Here is a 19,824-nt window from a genome sequence, read left to right on the forward strand (position 1 = left end):
TTCTGCTTAAGGAGGTGTTATCTACTCTGGATGATTGTGACAATTTGGTCATTCCAGAGAAATTATGTAAGATGGACAGGTTCCTAGAGGTCCCGGTGCCCCCCGAAGCTTTTCCTATACCCAAGCGGGTGGCGGACATTGTAAATAAAGAATGGGAAAGGCCCGGCATACCTTTTGTCCCTCCCCCCTATATTTAAGAAATTATTTCCTATGGTCGACCCCAGGAAGGACTTATGGCAGACAGTCCCCAAGGTCGAGGGGGCGGTTTCTACTCTAAACAAACGCACCACTATCCCTATAGAAGATAGTTGTGCTTTCAAAGATCCTATGGATAAAAAATTAGAGGGTTTGCTTAAAAAGATGTTTGTTCAGCAAGGTTACCTTCTACAACCAATTTCATGCATTGTTCCTGTCACTACAGCAGCGTGTTTCTGGTTCGAGGAACTAGAAAAGTCGCTCAATCAAGCATCCTCTTATGAGGAGGTTATGGACAGAGTTCAAGCACTTAAGTTGGCTAACTCTTTTACCTTAGACGCCACTTTGCAATTAGCTAGATTAGCGGCGAAAAATTCAGGTTTTGCTATTGTGGCGCGCAGAGCGCTTTGGCTGAAGTCTTGGTCAGCGGATGTGTCCTCCAAGAACAGATTGCTTAACATCCCTTTCAAGGGGAAAACGCTGTTTGGCCCTGACTTGAAAGAGATTATTTCAGACATCACTGGGGGAAAGGGCCACGCCCTTCCTCAGGATAGGTCTTTTAAGGCTAAAAATAAAACAAATTTTCGTCCCTTTCGCAGAAACGGACCAGCCTCAAATTCTACATCCTCTAAGCAAGAGGGTAATTCTTCTCAAACCAAGCCAGCCTGGAGACCGATGCAAGGCTGGAACAAAGGTAAGCAGGCCAAGAAGCCCGCTACCGCTACCAAGACAGCATGAGATGCTGGCCCCCGATCCGGGACCGGATCTGGTGGGGGGCAGACTCTCTCTCTTCGCTCAGGCTTGGGCAAGAGATGTTCAGGATCCTTGGGCGCTAGAAATAGTTTCTCAAGGTTATCTCCTGGAATTCAAGGAACTACCCCCAAGGGGAAGGTTCCACAGGTCTCAATTGTCTTCAGACCAAATAAAAAGACAGGCATTCTTACATTGTGTAGAAGACCTGTTAAAAATGGGAGTGATTCATCCTGTTCCATTAGGAGAACAAGGGATGGGGTTTTACTCCAATCTGTTCATAGTTCCCAAAAAAGAGGGAACATTCAGGCCAATTTTGGATCTCAAGATCCTAAACAAATTTCTTAAGGTCCCATCGTTCAAGATGGAAACCATTCAGACAATTCTTCCTACCATCCAGGAAGGTCAATTCATGACCACGGTGGATTTAAAGGATGCGTATCTACATATTCCTTTCCACAAGGAACATCATCGGTTCCTAAGATTCGCCTTTCTGGACAAGCATTACCAGTTTGTGGCACTTCCATTCGGACTAGCCACTGCTCCAAGAATTTTCACAAAGGTACTAGGGTCCCTTCTAGCGGTGCTAAGGCCAAGGGGCATTGCAGTAGTACCCTACTTGGACGACATACTGATTTAAGCGTTGTCTCTACCACAAGCAAAGGCTCATACGGACATTGTCCTAGCCTTTCTCAGATCTCACGGGTGGAAAGTGAACGTAGAAAAAAGTTCTCTATTCCCGTCAACAAGAGTTCCCTTCTTGGGAACAATAATAGACTCCTTGGAAATGAAGATTTTTCTGACAGAAGCCAGAAAATCAAAACTTCTAAGCTCTTGTCAAGCACTTCATTCTGTTCTTCTTCCTTCCATAGCGCAGTGCATGGAAGTAATAGGTCTGATGGTTGCGGCAATGGACATAGTTCCTTTTGCGTGAATTCATCTAAGACCATTACAACTGTGCATGCTCAGACAGTGGAATGGGGATTATACAGATCTGTCCCCGACGATCCAAGTAGATCAGAGGACCAGAGATTCACTCCGTTGGTGGCTGACCCTGGACAACCTGTCCCAAGGGATGAGCTTCAGAAGACCAGAGTGGGTCATTGTAACGACCGACGCCAGCCTGGTGGGCTGGGGCGCGGTCTGGAAACACCTGAAAGCTCAGGGTCTATGGTCTCAGGAAGAATCTCTTCTCCCGATAAACATTCTGGAACTGAGAGCGATATTCAATGCTCTCAAGGCTTGGTCTCAACTAGCAAAGGCCAAATTCATAAGGTTTCAATCAGACAACATGACGACTGTTGCATATATCAACCATCAGGGGGGAACAAGGAGTACCCTGGCGATGGAAGAAGTGACCAAAGTAATTCACTGGGCGGAGCTTCACTCCTGCCACTTGTCTGCAATCCACATCCCAGGAGTGGAAAATTGGGAAGCGGATTTTTTGAGTCGTCAGACATTTCATCCGTGGGAGTGGGAACTCCATCCGGAAATCTTTGCCCAAATAACTCAATTATGGGGCACTCCAGACATGGATCTGATGGCGTCTCGTCAGAACTTCAAGGTTCCTTGCTACGGGTCCAGATCCAGGGATCCCAAGGCGACTCTAGTAGATGCACTAGTAGCGCCCTGGACCTTCAACCTAGCTTATGTGTTCCCACCGTTTCCTCTCATTCCCAGGCTGGTAGCCAGGATCAATCAAGAGAGGGCTTCGGTGATCTTGATAGCTCCTGCGTGGCCACGCAGAACTTGGTATGCAGACCTGGTGAATATGTCATCGGCTCCACCATGGAAGCTACCTTTGAGACGGGACCTTCTTGTTCAAGGTCCGTTCGAACATCCGAATCTGGCATCACTCCAACTGACTGCTTGGAGATTGAACGCTTGATTTTATCAAAGCGTGGGTTCTCAGATTCTGTCATTGATACTCTTATTCAGGCTAGAAAGCCTGTAACTAGGAAAATTTACCATAAAGTATGGAAGAAATATATCTGTTGGTGCGAATCGAAAGGATTCCCATGGAACAGGGTAAAAATTCCTAAGATTCTATCCTTTCTACAAGAGGGTTTGGAGAAAGGATTATCTGCAACTTCTTTGAAGGGACAGATTTCTGCTATATCTGTTTTACTTCACAAGAAGCTTGCGGCTGTGCCAGATGTTCAGGCTTTTGTTCAGGCTCTGGTTAGAATCAAGCCTGTTTACAAACCTTTGACTCCTCCTTGGAGTCTCAATTTAGTTCTTTCAGTTCTTCAAGGGGTTCCGTTTGAACCCTTACATTCCGTAGATATTAAGTTATTATCTTGGAAAGTTTTGTTTTTGGTTGCAATTTCTTCTGCTAGAAGAGTTTCAGAGTTATCTGCTCTGCAGTGTTCTCCTCCTTATCTGGTGTTCCATGCAGATAAAGTGGTTTTGCGTACTAAACCTGGTTTTCTTCCGAAAGTTGTTTCTAACAAAAATATTAACCAGGAGATAGTTGTGCCTTCTTTGTGTCCGAATCCAGTTTCAAAGAAGGAACGTTTGTTGCACAATTTGGATGTAGTTCGTGCTCTAAAATTCTATTTAGAGGCTACAAAGGATTTCAGACAAACATCTTCCTTGTTTGTTGTTTATTCTGGTAAAAGGAGAGGTCAAAAAGCAACTTCTACCTCTCTCTCTTTTTGGCTTAAAAGCATCATCAGATTGGCTTATGAGACTGCCGGACGGCAGCCTCCTGAAAGAATCACAGCTCATTCCACTAGGGCTGTGGCTTCCACATGGGCCTTCAAGAACGAGGCTTCTGTTGATCAGATATGTAAGGCAGCGACTTGGTCTTCACTGCACACTTTTACCAAATTTTACAAATTTGATACTTTTGCTTCTTCTGAGGCTATTTTTGGGAGAAAGGTTTTGCAAACCGTGGTGCCTTCCATCTAGGTGACCTGATTTGCTCCCTCCCATCATCCGTGTCCTAAAGCTTTGGTATTGGTTCCCACAAGTAAGGATGACGCCGTGGACCGGACACACCTATGTTGGAGAAAACAGAATTTATGTTTACCTGATAAATTACTTTCTCCAACGCTCTAGAGTGCTCTCTTCTCCCGTTACAGGGAACTTATAGTCCGCTGAGCCATCCGCCCCTGGGGATCCCATATCCCGTGCGGTGCGTCCCCTAGAACCTTCTTTGGCTACGCAAGCAGGTGTCCCTAATGCCGTTACACCTCCCGAAGGTGGCTTGTTTCCTCCAGAGGTTACGACACGGTTCTGCATGGCCATATCTATGACCCTGGCGCATTTACATCTTCCAGAGGAGGTGTTGCTGAGATACTGTCCGTGTTATGCTAACCAGGGCTCGTCAGGCGTGAGATCGCCTGGGTCAGATCAGCAATCTAGGGAAGCGTTTTCCCCTCAAGCTTCAAGTGCCCAACCCTTGGGTCGGGGTCGTCAGTTGCCCCGGTGGAGGTAAGTCTTGCTTTTCATTATAGACTGGCGCCTTTGTGTCCTGCTACGTCATGTTTTGGCGGTGCTGGAGGATCCTCGGTCTTCTATCCAGACGGCAAGCTAGGTTAGACGTGTGGGGATGAGGTTAATCTGGTCGTCTTCAATTTTCCTTTCTTTTTGGGGTATCTTATTCCAGTTCTGAGCTGTGGAAGAATGGGGTCTCTGATTGGCTGGTCCCGTTGGTGTACCCATTCTTCTTGGGTGTTCACCTGCGGGGCTGCTCTAATTTTATTTGATTCGATTAGGATGTATTTTATTTATTTTTTAAGAAGCTCATGTCTGTTATGATTTCCCCGTTGCGAAATATTTCTTCTCTGGAATTTGATACTAGCGATTTTGTGGTCGCTTTGGCACTTCCGCGGAAGTCGCATGTTAAGGTGTTAGTACATTGTTATGTCTTTAAATCCTTTTATCGAGTCCTTGTGGGGTCTCGAATTTTCGGTGGCCTGGTTCAGTATGGAGTACCCTATGTAGCAGGCTTGTCCTGATAGAGCGCTATTTTGTTCCTTACAGTCTATTACATCCACGTGGTGCCGGTGTAACTGGCTGGGTGGTGAGTTGCTCTCTCGGATGAGGAGTTTATTATTCTTGGTGTCTCTTCAGATCGAATAATCTTTGCTTTTTTGCTAAGAGTTTTCGGGAAGTAAACCTTCCATAAGCTACATAAATTTTTTGAGGCTCTGCCCTTGCAGGGCTAAAACATGGTAGAGGAAGCCTTCGTTCCCAAACGTCAGGCTGGTTCTCGTTCTGCCTTTGGGTGGGGCATCAGGGGATTGTACTCGGTCCTCATTGTCCTGTTCCTCGTGGGCGGGGGTCCAGAGCGGATCCTACTAGGGATCAATCTGGGCGATTTCCCTCGTCTTCTGTTTTGAGGTTCTCCTCTTGTATCTGTTTTCCTTGATGACGGTCTCTCTTTCTTCGGGTTGAGGTTGATGGGCCTTTTTTGTCCCCTCCCTTGGGGTTGGCTTCGGGTCACCTGTTTCTGGAAGTTAAAGCCTTTTGATTATTCTACTTCCGGGATCTCGTCTGCTCCCATATTTTTGGGAGATGTACAGATTAGATTGTCTCCCCTCTTTCCTGTTTTTTTCCTGCTTAGGCGTTTGTGGGTTTACTCCTGCCAGGGGCTAGGATACATGCTCCTTCTTCAATCCTTGAGCTGTAGGGGTGTCAGGGAAGTGGATCCTTAGGATCTTGGAGACTTTAGTTAGCTTCTCTACCCAGTTTCTAAGGGAGATGTGGCGTAGTGGTTAGCTAGAGGTTGTGGGCTTGAACCCAGGTAAGCTCCTGTTTTCTCTTCCATCTCGTGATTCTGGTGACAGCTAGCATTCCTAAGCAGAGTTTTCTGTTTCCTCATACGTTACTTAGTCTTTGTTCTCAGTGGAAATTGTCCCTAGAGCCTTAAAGGGACAGTAAACACCAGAATTTTTGTTGTTTAAAAAGGTAGATAATCCCTTTATTACCCATTCCCCAATTCTTCATAACCAACACAGTTATAATAATATACTTTTTACCTCTGTGATTACCTTGTATCTATGCCTCTGCAAACTGCCCCCTTATTTCAGTTCTTTTGACAGACTTGCATTTTTAGCCAATCAGTGCTGGCTCCTAGGAGCTTCACGTGCCTGAGCTCAATGTTATCTATATGAAACACATGAACTAACGCCATCTAGTGGTGAAAAACTGTCAAAATGCTTTCAAGTTAGAGGCAGTCTTCAAGGTCTAAGAAATTAGCAAATGAACCTCCTAGATTTAGCTTTCAACTAAGAATACCAAGAGAACAAAGCAAAATTGGTAATTAAAGTAAATTGGAAAGTTGTTTAAAATTACATGCCCTATTTAAATCATGAAAGTTTTTTTTTTTACTTTACTGTCCCTTTAAGGCCTTCCAGAGTGGCTGCGTGGTTTCACCATTGCCTATCACCCTTTATGTTGGGAGTTGTATCCCGCTGTGGGTGTCCTAAGCTCTCTGTGTATGGGACATTTAGTGAAAGTTTAGTGTCCAAGGTGTCAGGGGTTATGAAATATTTAAGCCGGCTCAGAGTCTGCGGGTGCCCGAGTTTGTTTGTCCTGTCTTTGACTGGAATTTTGAGGGTCTGTATCCAGATCCCTTAGGACTGATTCAGGACGGCTCAGTTTCCTGGTTCCGGGACGTCTTCTGTTCCTACGGGCATATTTTTCTCTCTTGCAGGGACATTTAGACTTCTTACTGGGCCGTCCTTAGTGGCCGGATGGTTTTTCTTTCAGTAATATCCTTTTGAGCTTGTCTACAGCTTTACGCTTCAGCCCCACTGTAGTAAGCCTGATGGTTAGCTTAGCTGTCTAATGAGCGGAAGGTTTGCAGTTTGAGACTAACTGCAACCATTTGCACCTTGATTGTGTGCTAGCAAGCTGTTAAGTTCTGGCTTTGCTTTCCCTCCATTTGGGGGTGAATTTGATATCCCATAATATCCACCTGGTGCTTGGAGGTATTCTTTATTCCTTTGTTTAGTGGGGTTGTTCCCCCTGCCTTGCATGCAGGATGTCAGTGTGTAGGGATGAATTTCTTGTACCATGCCTTTACTGTAGTACAGTGAAGGGTCTCTTTTGGGAGTGCCCTTCGTCTTCAGGAAGGGGTCTGTGTCTGGGTTCTGGAACCCAAGCTCTTTAAGGGGGCTGGATCCCTTCCTTTTTCCTTCCTGCAGGTCCTGAACAGCCAGCTGTAGTAGCCCGATGGTTAGCTTAGCTGCCTAGCAAGCAGAAGGTTTGCAGTTTGAAACCAGCCTTTAGCTGCTTGCACCTTGAATGTATGCTCGCAAGCTGTTTATGAATCGGGGTACTTTTCATCCCTAAGCCTTTTGGACATTATCAGTCACTTTGGTGTTGGGTCCGTTGCCCGGAGCGAGAGTCAGGGATCTGTCTGATCTGTGGATCTTAGCCGCGTATCACAGTTATTGTGAGCCTTTTTTAGGATTTTGCGGTGGATCCATCCTCGGCAGGTAGTTTTTTCTACCAGGTTCTAGATTCGGTTCCTTCCTTTCCTCTGTTTGGGAAGGTCCTGTTCTGCACTGTTTTGGAGTCCTTTTTCTGAAGAAGGCCCTGTGCGGTTGGATAGCTAGGGTGTTGACCTGTGGTCGCCAAGTCCTTATTTGTAGCTGGACGCCTATGGCTTGGAGGAGCATATTCAGATATCCGATGCTGTTTTTCAGCGGCTCCCGGGGACGGTTTGTCTTTCGGTTGCTGTATTCTGGGTGCGAGTGAGCGCTCTGTGTAGGGGAGGGATTTTTGTTTTCTCCTTTTACGTTCTCAGGACATTTCTTGCTCCTTTGAGGTGGAGGGGGCTTTACAAGTCAAAATTCCTTTTAATATTTCAGACAGAGCATGACATTTTAAACAACTTTCAAATTTACCTCTATTATCTAATTTGCTTTGTTCCTTTGGTATCCTTTGTTTAAAAGTATAACTAGGCAAGCTCAAGAGCAGCAAAGCTTTACTGGCCTTTTGTGATGGTTTCTACTGATGTGTTCAGCTAGCTCCCAGTTGTGCATAGCTGTTGTTTCTAAAAAGGATACCAAGACAATGAAGGAAATAGAAGTAAATTGGGAAGTTGTTTGAAATGGTATGCCCTATCTGAATCATGAAAGAGAAAAAAATCAGTTTTATGTCCCTTTAAAAGGGTATATGAAACCCACATTTTTGGAGTAAATTAGAAAGTTCCTTAAAATTGCATGCTCTATCTCAGGGGTGTCCAAACTTTGCTCTCCAGAGGTTTTGGAACTACATTTCCCATGATGCTCAGCTAGATAAAATGCTGGCTGAGCATCATCGGAAATGTAGTTCCAAAACCTCTGGAGAGCAAAGTTTGGACACCCCTGCTCTATCTGAATCATAAAAGAAAAAAACTTAGGTTTCATATCCCTTTGTCTGGAGTCTGCACTTCTAGCAGGAATTGGAAACCCCACTACAGGTAGCCCTCAGTTTACGCCGGGGTTAGGTTCCAGAAGGAATGGTTGTAAATTGAAACCCAGTTTATAATGTAAGTCAATGGGAAGTGAGGGAGTTAGGTTCCAGGCCCCTGTCAAAATTGTCATAAGTAACACCTAATACATTATTTTTAAAGCTTTGAAATGAAGACTTTAAATGCTAAACAGCATTATAAACATAATAAATAATCACACAACACAGAATATATAATTAAACTAAGTTAAATGAACAAAAACATTTGCTAAACAGCATTATAAACCTAACAAAATAATCATACAACACAGACTTCACTTGCATTTTTCTGCTAACAATTCTTTCTATGCATTTCAATTTGGACTGATTTATAGACAGGAAGATCTTGTTCCTTTGAAATTTACTCAATAGCTCAGGTCTGGTTAAACTAATTAATATCAGCTTGCTTGGCTTTGCTGCAACACAAGCGGACAGCTCCACCTACTGGCTATTTTAATAAATGCACTGCTTCTCAATGCTTTTCAATAGCATTCACATGACTGGAAAAAAAAGGTTGTTATTCTGAAACGGTGTAAATTGAACCGTTGTAAAACGAGGGCCACCTGGGTATTTTCAAAATAAAATTACACAAAAAACGAGGGCAAGCTAAATAATAAAAGTATATTGCAGTTTTATATTACTATTTCAGTATTTTATTATACTTTATTTTATTATTTTGTTAGTTACAATCAATATTTATAAATAATACTAGATTCCTACGGGGTAGTGGGTAAACCAGTCAACTACTATTTAATATGGGTAGTTGACAATGTATGAGCCAAATAATACAAATGCTAAATAAATAGAGCTGTTGATAGTTCTTTTTCATGTGGGTAAGAATTTGACACATACTTTATCTTTGTGGAAGACAATATTACAATATTTTCATTTGTTTAAGCTGTTGATTAAAGGGACATTAAACACTTTGAGATGGTAATATAAAATGATAAATTGTATATAATAAAACAACTCTGCAATATACTTTCATTATTTATTTTGTACTCTTTGCCTGTAATTCCATTCTGAAATTGTGAGCTTTTCAGTTCCTGTTAGAAATGGAAGTGCAGAACACTGTTAAATCCAGCACAACCATTGGCTGCACACTCTAATGACCTATGTATAACTGTCCCTAATTGGCCACAGCAGACAAGGTAACACAAGTTACAACATGGCAGCTCCCAGTGTTTTATAGACACTAAAACTTTACACTTATTTTGTCACTTTTTAAACAACTAATGAAATTTTAAAAAATACATCTACATGTTAGTCATGGACTAATCTTTTCTTTGAATGCATCATTCTATCTAGCATGTATTTAGTGTTTAATGTCCCCTTAATATTGAATTTTCAGACCACATTGGAGACTGCTAAGAAAACCCAATAGTACTTTTCCCATTATTTTGAGGTTTGGTTTACTGCACTGGTTTCTTTTTTCACACTTATATTTCTCAAGAAAAAAAAAACAACAACTTAAAGTGAAGGTAAACTTACCCTAATGTCGACAGAGTATAGCATTTTGCTTGTAAAATAAATATGACTTTCATTCATCAATTCTAATATTTTTGTGTAGATGTAAAGTTATCGCCATATAAATCTATGCATAAATGAGCCGCAAATTCAACCCGTTTTTTTTGGGAGTTTTTACCTGTTGATCACGTTTTTCTTAAACCCAATTGAAATTCTGGCCGTTAGGCGGCCGTCACTCCACGTCATCCGCCCCTTCTTTCAGCTGCTCATGCGCTATTAAATTTTTCGCCTCAATGAAATCCAAACGCGCTCCCGTTTCGCGCATGCGTATTTGTACGAGCTATGTATTAAATATGGAACGGGGATTATCGCATGCGCATTGAAAAGCGGCATTGGCGATTTGCGCATGCGCATTGTAATCCAATATCGCGAGCGCGCATCTGGGAGCACTTAGAGAGCGGGTGGGACCGCTGAAGACGTAACACAATACACAATAAGGAAGTAGGGCTTGGGAGGAGTCCGATCAAAACAGTGGTGAATTATAACTATAATTTTTAATAAAACTATGGCAGAAAATGAAAAAATAACTAAGCGACTACATGAAGGGGATAATGATAAATGGTAGGTTGTCTTTAAGAAAGGCTAACTTTACCTTCACTTTAAATTGATGTTGTGTTCTGATGTAAAAAAGCAGGGAAATTCCTGGTTCCTCTAAAATAAATTAAAGAGTAAATTCTGCTCTTTGCATCAGTTAATGTGTTCGCTATTATTTTGCATCTTTTTACATACACAAAACATACAAAGATATATTATTATTTGGGAAGGAGAACACAGACATTAAAGGCTGAAGCCTCCACATTGTTGTTCCTGATTTGTTGACTAGAACCAATAGGCTTGGGTGAACGGAATGCTGCAAACAATAGGATAACTGTTTTGTTTAAATGTTTGTGCAGTGAAAGTGGCAGGTTTTTCATTGAATAGGAGGTTAGTGATTTATAGTGTATAGAAGATGAAGCCAGTGGGCTAGAAACAGAAAACCCTTTGTGAGCAAGGATCAGCACTGTTTGCAGGTGTTCGCTCAATGCTTTCTTTTGTTTTCATAGCACTGCTCTTGCTTTCCTGCAAGCCCATGCCACAATGAGACTGCTAGAAGATTTGCTGTATACTTTAACTTTCTGGAATCCAGTTTTATTGCTCACTAGATTTCCTGTTGTACTGCATTTTTTTAAAATAAACAAATATTGTAAACATAGCTACTGTTACTGCAGATTGCCCTGCAACCTTCTGTTTTGCTAGAACTTATTTCCGTTATAGTTTATAGTAAAAGTAGATACTTTTGGTTTGGAATTGTTTGTGTAAGTTAAAGTGACAGTCTACTCACATCATTTATATTGTTTAAAAAGATAGATAATCCCTTTTTGTTACCCATTCCTCAGTTTTGCATAACCAACGCTGTTATATTTATACACTTTTTACCTCTGTAACTACCTTGTATCTAAGCCTCGGCAGACTGCCCCCTTATCTTGGTTCTTTTGACAGACTTGCATTTTAGCAAACCAGCGCTGACTCTTAAATAACTACACAGAGTGAGCACAATGTTATCTGTATGGCACACACGAACTAGCACTAACTGTGAAAAACTGTCAAAATGTACTGATATTTGGAAAGTTGTTTAAAATTGCATGCCCTATCTGAATCATGAAAATGTAATTTGGACTAGACTGTCCCTTTAAAACAATATTTTTCTGCAACGTTGCAATAATTTAACATAGTGGATGAGTTTGAAGATATTTTAAATTAATTAATCCCTTGTTTGGTGCAGTTGTTTTCAATAGCCAAACCCCACCCACCACTTGTCTTATTTGTAGGAGCCAATCAAAACTTTTTACTGAAGTAAACAAAGCTAGCCACAGTAATTTAGTTAGTAAAATATTCATTGTTTTGCATTTCCTTATCTGATAATCTCAGATGACATCAATTAGGGACAGATATGTTGCAGGGTTAAGCTTGTAAAGTCTGCCATGTGCAGTCATTTTCAGACTTCAATTACATAAAAAAGGGGCAAATAATAAAATTGTATTGCAAAGTTGTTCACTTCACAAATTAAGCACTTTATATTAAAATCTCCAAATAGTTTTCGGTCCCTTTTAAAGTGACATAAAACGCTAAATAAATGCTAGACATAATTATGTATTTAATGTAAAGATTAGACTGAGAAGTATATTAATTTGTTTATTTATATGAGTTTTAATATTAAGTCTCCCTGGAGTGATGATGTAACCTTGTAACCTGTGATTCTATAGATTTAAACAGCTTGTTGTCTTAACTGCTGGTGCCATTTTAGTATATTTATAAATGAGATGCACCTTTGTATGTCGACTTTTTAATTAGATAGGGGTATATAGTGCGGCACTCCACACCAGCTGCATTATAGCCTGATGTTATAATAGTCCAAAAAACCCTTAAAGGGACATTATACACCAATTTTCATATAACTGCATGTAATAGACACTACTATAAAGAATAATATGCACAGATACTGATATAAAAATCCAGTATAAAACCTTTTTAAAACCTACTTAGAAGCTTACAGTTTTAGCTCTGTTGAAAGGTTAGCTGGAACACCCACTGAAGTGGTTGTATAGCAAAAAGAGAAGACACTCCCCCTCTCCCCCTTCCTTTGCATATGAAAATACTCTTTATGCAAACAGGAGCAAGCTGGAGTAGGTATACATCAATATTCTCCTAAAAGTTTGGGCTTGCTTAGGAGTCTGAAAATTAGCGCAATGTTATTTAAAAATAAGCAAAACTATACATTTACAAAAACCAAAACTGTATATTCTATATAAATTGATAATCTACAAAACATTTAAGCAAATAAAAATCTAGTGTATAATGTCCCTTTTAGTACACGCAACATACAGGTTAAGTTTATGTAATTAACCCTTTAAGGACATCTTTCAGTTTGCTCAATTGTTTCATGACGGAAAAATTCCGTCATATGTCCTTAAAAGATTATGAGGTTAAAAAACTAGTTTAAAGTTGACATGTTTGTAATTCATTATTAGGTGTGCAAACGAATAGCAAAGTAATCATTTCCCCACTGTTCTGACAGTGGATCTATTAGAACTGATAAGCAACTCAAAATATCTTTATTTCCAATGATATGTTGCACTTTAGTTCCAATTTATCAGTTGTCAGAACTAGCCAAATGCCATTATGTGTATAACTAACTTTGTTATGCCATTATGTGTATAACTAACTTTGTTATTGTCACAACAAATTACGGATATTTGCATGTCTAGATGATACCAAGATATTAACTATAAAGTGTTTGTCAGAACCTTTATAGCAAATTGATACTAGATCAGTATAAGTCATAAGAAAGTTATGTATCCTAAAACTGTATTCTCTATATGTACAGATACCCTTGTTTTATTTTCCACCAGCTATTGTTCGCCTTTCAAAATGAAGAAAAATTTTCAGAGAACGGCTGGCAAGTATATGATGCAATGAGTGAGTTCCGCAGACAGGTATGTAAACGCAGATCTTATGTGGGAGTATAACGAGCTGCTTATATGTCACACACAGCATAGAAATCACCCTTGTACTTTTGGTATAAACACAACTCATCATTGCACACATGAAATAGCATTTATTCAGGCATCAGTGGAATGATTATTTGTTATGGTAATAATGTAGTATTTCCTTAGCAACAGTTAAACAATCTCACCCAAAGCAATTTTCTTCTTGTTTTTTCTAAGTAATCCAGTTAACCAATTCAGACCATATATGGGGCTCCCGTTTTAGAGAAATTAACTTCCATTCTCTATGAAGCTCAAAAAGGTTGATTCATTTTTGGATCTTTAAGAATTTGTACTTTTTATTTGTATTGCTATTCTTATTTCTAATACTTAGTATTAGCCAGTCTGGGGTCTACACTATTAATTTACAGATGCAGCTTTGCCAGTTGCACAGTGTAATACTGACATATGGAACAATAAGTGATTCCAAATTATATTCTGAAAAGTTCCATGTGGTATGAGAGGCCTTGTGGGCTTTTTGCCCAGGTTGAGTCATCATGTTAGTGTGACAGCTGCCAGAGCCTGCTGACCACTCCACCCTCCTTACATTTTTTATTGTTTTGCAATTAAAACAAGTCCATTTATTTTCTATCTTTGTATCTATTCGTTGTTTTGTCGGTGTCCTGCATTCAGTATAGGTCATTTACCCATGCTTTTGTATAAACATTGTGTTAGTAGGAAATAGATACGGTCGTTAGTGCCTTTTCATTTAACATTAGAGAAATCCTATTAGTGATGCAGCTGATATGTTGGGATTTGATCACCACCATGTGGTCATTTGATTAAACTGCACCATTCTAAATAAAATCTGAATTCGGGAGGGGCCTTTTCATGTAATTTGTTATGTTTTTATTCAAGGGTCTACCCAACAATCAGTGGAGAGTCACTTTTATCAATGAGCGTTATGAGCTATGTGACACTTACCCACCGCTTCTGGTGGTCCCATATAATGCATCTGAAGATGATCTCCGGAAAGTAGCAGCATTCAGATCCAGAAACAGAATCCCTGTAAGTGTATATATAACAAACCTGCTACATCAAGTAAAGTACATTTTTTTAAATGCATTATTACCGTGGGAGCTTATTGTAAATATTTATGGAAGCAAATGTCCAAGTTGTTTTACTCATTTCTAAGTATGCTTAGCTTAATTACACAATATATATATATTGTGTGTGTGTGTATGTATGTATATATAGATATATATATATACTGTGTGTATGTATGTGTATATATATATATATATATATATATATATATATATCTGAACACAAAACTTGCACTCTCTGGTCTTTTCTGTGAAAGTAGTGACGTTTCAGGGACAAAGTATCCCCTTCCTCAGACTGTTACTGTGTATGTGTGTGAATATATATATATATATATATATATATATATATATATATATATATATATATATATATATATATATATATATATATAACAAAAAACAACAAAGCAAGGTAACAGATGTCAAATGGGAACCTAAACAGCAATGTGCATTTAGTTTGCAGTCAATGGAAAGTTCCCAAATTCAAATAACAAGTTGCAATAAATGCTAATATCCACTCTTATGCTGTGCTGGAGTAATAGTATTAAAAATGTAGACTGTAGTGCTAAATAGCAGGTGGTAATTCAGTCTATTATATTTCTCCAACATAGGTGTGTCCGGTCCACAGCGTCATCCTTACTTGTGGGATATTCTCTTCCCCAACAGGAAATGGCAAAGAGCCCAGCAAAGCTGGTCACATGATCCCTCCTAGGCTCCGCCTACCCCAGTCATTCTCTTTGCCGTTGCACCGGCAACATCTCCACGGAGATGGTTAAGAGTTTATTGGTGTTTAAATGTAGTTTTTATTCTTCAATCAAGTGTTTGTTATTTTAAAATAGTGCTGGTATGTACTATTTACTCTGAAACAGAAAAGAGAAGAAGATTTCTGTTTGTAAGAGGAAGATGATTTTAGCAAACGTTACTAAAATCGATTGCTGTTTCCACACAGGACTGTTGAGATGAAGTAACTTCAGTTGGGGGAAGCAGTTGGCAGACTTTTCTGCCTGAGGTATGACTGGCCACATTTCTAACAAGACTTTGTAATGCTGGAAGGCTGTCATTTTCCCTATGGGGACCGGTAAGCCATTTTCTTAGATTAAGTAAAAGAATAAAGGGCTTTATAAGGGCTTAAAAAACTGGTAGACATTTTTCTGGGCTAAAACGATTACTTTGCTAAGCATATTTGGCAGATTATAACTCTTTATAGTTATTATAATCTTGGGGATTGTTGTTAAAAAACGGCAGGCACTGTATGGACACCTTTTTCAGATGGGGGCCTTCTCTAGTCATAGGCAGAGCCTCATTTTCGCGCCACTAATGCGCAGTTGTTTTTGGAAAGCAAGGCATGCAGATGCATGTGTGAGGAGCTAAGAACCACTGAAAAAGCTTATAGAAGGCGTCATTTGGTATCGTATTCCCCTCTGGGCTTGGTTGGGTCTCAGCAAAGCAGATACCTGGGACTGTATAGGGGTTAAAGGTAAAAATGGCCCCGGTTCCGTTATTTTAAGCGTTAAAGCTTTCAAATTTGGTGTGCAATACTTTTAAGGCTTTAAGACACTGTGGTGAAAATTTGGTGAATTTTGAACAATTCCTTCATGCTTTTTCGCATATTCAGTAATAAAGTGTGTTCTGTTTAAAATTTAAAGTGACAGTAACGGTTTTATTTTAAAACGTTTTTTGTGCTTTGTTGACAAGTTTAAGCCTGTTTAACATGTCTGAACCATCAGATAAGCGATGTTCTATATGTATGAAAGCCAATGTGTCTCCCCATTTAAATATATGTGATAATTGTGATATAGTGTCCAAACAAAGTAGGGACAATGATGCCACAGATAATAATATTGCCCAAGATGATTCTTCAAATGAGGGGAGTAAGCATGGTACTGCATCATCCCCTTCTGTGTCTACACCAGTTTTGCCCACACAAGAGGCCCCTAGTACATCTAGTGCGCCAATACTTATTACCATGCAACAATTAACGGCTGTTATGGATAATTCTATTGCAAATATTTTATCTAAAATGCCTACTTATCAGAGAAAGCGCGATTGCTCTGTTTTAAACACTGAAGAGCAAGAGGACGCTGATGATAACGTTTCTGACATACCCTCACACCAATCTGAAGGGGCCAGGAGGGAGGTTTTGTCTGAGGGAGAAATTTCAGATTCAGGAAAAATTTCTCAACAAGCTGAACCTGATGTTGTAACATTTAAATTTAAATTAGAACATCTCCGCGCACTGCTTAAGGAGGTATTATCTACTCTGGATGATTGTGACAATTTGGTCATTCCAGAGAAATTATGTAAGATGGACAAGTTCCTAGAGGTTCCGGTGCCCCCCGATGCTTTTCCTATACCCAAGCGGGTGGCGGACATAGTAAATAAGGAATGGGAAAGGCCCGGCATACCTTTTGTTCCTCCCCCTATATTTAAGAAATTATTTCCTATAGTCGACCCCAGAAAGGACTTATGGCAGACAGTCCCTAAGGTCGAGGGGGCGGTCTCTACTCTAAACAAACGCACTACTATTCCCATAGAAGATAGTTGTGCTTTCAAAGATCCTATGGATAAAAAATTAGAGGGTTTGCTTAAAAAGATGTTTGTTCAGCAAGGTTACCTTCTACAACCAATTTCATGCATTGTTCCTGTCACTACGGCAGCGTGTTTCTGGTTCGAAGAACTAGAAAAGTCGCTCAATAAAGAATCTTCGTATGAGGAAGTTATTGACAGAGTTCAAGCACTTAAATTGGCTAACTCTTTTATTCTAGATGCCGCTTTGCAATTAGCTAGATTAGCGGCGAAAAAATTCAGGGTTTGCTATCGTGGCGCGCAGAGCGCTTTGGCTAAAGTCTTGGTCAGCGGATGTGTCTTCCAAGACAAAATTGCTTAACATCCCTTTCAAGGGTAAAACACTGTTTGGTCCTGATTTGAAAGAGATTATTTCAGACATCACCGGGGGAAAGGGCCACGCCCTTCCTCAGGATAGGTCTTTTAAGGCTAAAAATAAGCCTAATTTTCGTCCCTTTCGCAGAAACGGACCAGCCTCTACTTCTACATCCTCTAAGCAAGAGGGTAATACTTCTCAACCCAAACCAGCCTGGAGACCGATGCAAGGCTGGAACAAGGGTAAGCAGGCCAAGAAGCCTGCCACTGCTACCAAAACAGCATGAAGGGATGGCCCCCGATCCGGGACCGGATCTGGTGGGGGGCAGACTTTCTCTCTTTGCTCAGGCCTGGGCAAGAGATGTTCAGGATCCTTGGGCACTAGAAATAGTTTCTCAAGGTTATCTCCTGGAATTCAAGGAACTACCCCCAAGGGGAAGGTTCCACAGGTCTCAATTATCTTCAAACCAAATAAAAAGACAGGCATTCTTACATTGTGTAGAAGACCTGTTAAAGATGGGAGTAATTCATCCAGTTCCAATAGGAGAACAAGGGATGGGGTTTTACTCCAACCTGTTCATAGTTCCCAAAAAAGAGGGAACATTCAGACCAATTTTAGATCTCAAGATCCTAAACAAATTTCTCAGGGTTCCATCGTTCAAAATGGAAACCATTCGAACGATCCTTCCTACCATCCAGGAAGGTCAATTTATGACCACGGTGGATTTAAAGGATGCGTACCTACATATTCCTATCCACAAGGAACATCATCAGTTCCTAAGGTTCGCTTTTCTGGACAAGCATTACCAGTTTGTGGCACTTCCATTCGGATTAGCCACTGCTCCGAGAATTTTCACAAAGGTACTAGGGTCCCTTCTAGCGGTTCTAAGACCAAGGGGCATTGCAGTAGTACCGTACTTGGACGACATCCTGATTCAAGCGTCGTCTCTGTCAAAAGCAAAGGCTCATACGGACATCGTCCTAGCCTTTCTCAGATCTCACGGATGGAAAGTGAACATAGAAAAAAGTTCTCTTTCCCCGTCAACAAGAGTTCCCTTCTTGGGAACAATAATAGACTCCTTAGAAATGAGGATTTTTCTGACAGAGGTCAGAAAATCAAAACTTCTAAGCTCTTGTCAAGTACTTCATTCTGTCCTTCGTCCTTCCATAGCGCAGTGCATGGAAGTAATAGGATTGATGGTTGCAGCAATGGACATAGTTCCTTTTGCACTAATTCATCTAAGACCATTACAACTGTGCATGCTCAGATAGTGGAATGGGGATTATACAGACTTGTCTCCGACGATTCAAGTAGATCAAAGGACCAGAGATTCACTCCGTTGGTGGCTGATCCTGGACAACCTGTCACAGGGAATGAACTTCCGCAGACCAGAGTGGGTCATTGTCACGACCGACGCCAGTCTGGTGGGCTGGGGCGCGGTCTGGGAACCCCTGAAAGCTCAGGGTCTATGGTCTCGGGAAGAATCTCTTCTCCCGATAAACATTCTGGAACTGAGAGCGATATTCAATGCTCTCAAAGCTTGGCCTCATCTAGCAAAGGCCAAATTCATAAGGTTTCAATCAGACAACATGACGACAGTTGCATATATCAACCATCAGGGGGGAACAAGGAGTTCCCTGGCGATGGAGGAAGTGACCAAGATAATTCAATGGGCGGAGGATCACTCCTGCCACTTGTCTGCAATCCACATCCCAGGAGTGGAAAATTGGGAAGCAGATTTTCTGAGTCGTCAGACATTCCATCCGGGGGAGTGGGAACTCCATCCGGAAATCTTTGCCCAAATAACTCTATTATGGGGCATTCCAGACATGGATCTGATGGCCTCTCGTCAGAACTTCAAGGTTCCTTGTTACGGGTCCAGATCCAGGGATCCCAAGGCGACTCTAGTAGATGCACTAGTAGCACCTTGGACCTTCAACCTAGCTTATGTATTCCCACCGTTTCCTCTCATTCCCAGGCTGGTAGCCAGGATCAATCAGGAGAGGGCTTCGGTGATCTTGATAGCTCCTGCGTGGCCACGCAGGACTTGGTATGCAGACCTGGTGAATATGTCATCGGCTCCACCATGGAAGCTACCTTTGAGACAGGACCTTCTTGTTCAAGGTCCATTTGAACATCCGAATCTGGTTTCCCTCCAACTGACTGCTTGGAGATTGAACGCTTGATTTTATCAAAGCGTGGGTTTTCAGATTCTGTAATAGATACTCTGATTCAGGCTAGAAAGCCTGTAACTAGAAAAATTTACCATAAGATATGGAAAAAATATATCTGTTGGTGTGAATCTAAAGGATTCCCATGGAACAAGATAAAAATTCCTAAGATTCTATCCTTTCTACAAGAAGGTTTGGAGAAAGGATTATCTGCAAGTTCTCTGAAGGGACAGATCTCTGCGTTATCTGTTTTACTTCACAAAAGGCTGGCAGCTGTGCCA

General features: G+C 40.9%; 1 protein-coding gene across 1 annotated transcript in view; it reads left to right on the plus strand.

Moving 5' to 3' along the window:
- The window catches only part of MTM1 (myotubularin 1), a 536,532-nt gene that overhangs the window by 333,159 nt on the left and 183,549 nt on the right, over positions 1–19,824 (plus strand). The window contains exons 7-8 of the mRNA XM_053699155.1: positions 13,311–13,394; positions 14,304–14,453. Of these exons, the coding sequence (XP_053555130.1) occupies positions 13,311–13,394; positions 14,304–14,453 (234 nt within the window). The remainder of the gene's footprint in view (positions 1–13,310; positions 13,395–14,303; positions 14,454–19,824) is intronic.

This window comes from Bombina bombina, chromosome 1, assembly GCF_027579735.1.
Source record: "Bombina bombina isolate aBomBom1 chromosome 1, aBomBom1.pri, whole genome shotgun sequence".
In the NCBI taxonomy this organism is placed as follows: Eukaryota; Metazoa; Chordata; class Amphibia; order Anura; family Bombinatoridae; genus Bombina; species Bombina bombina.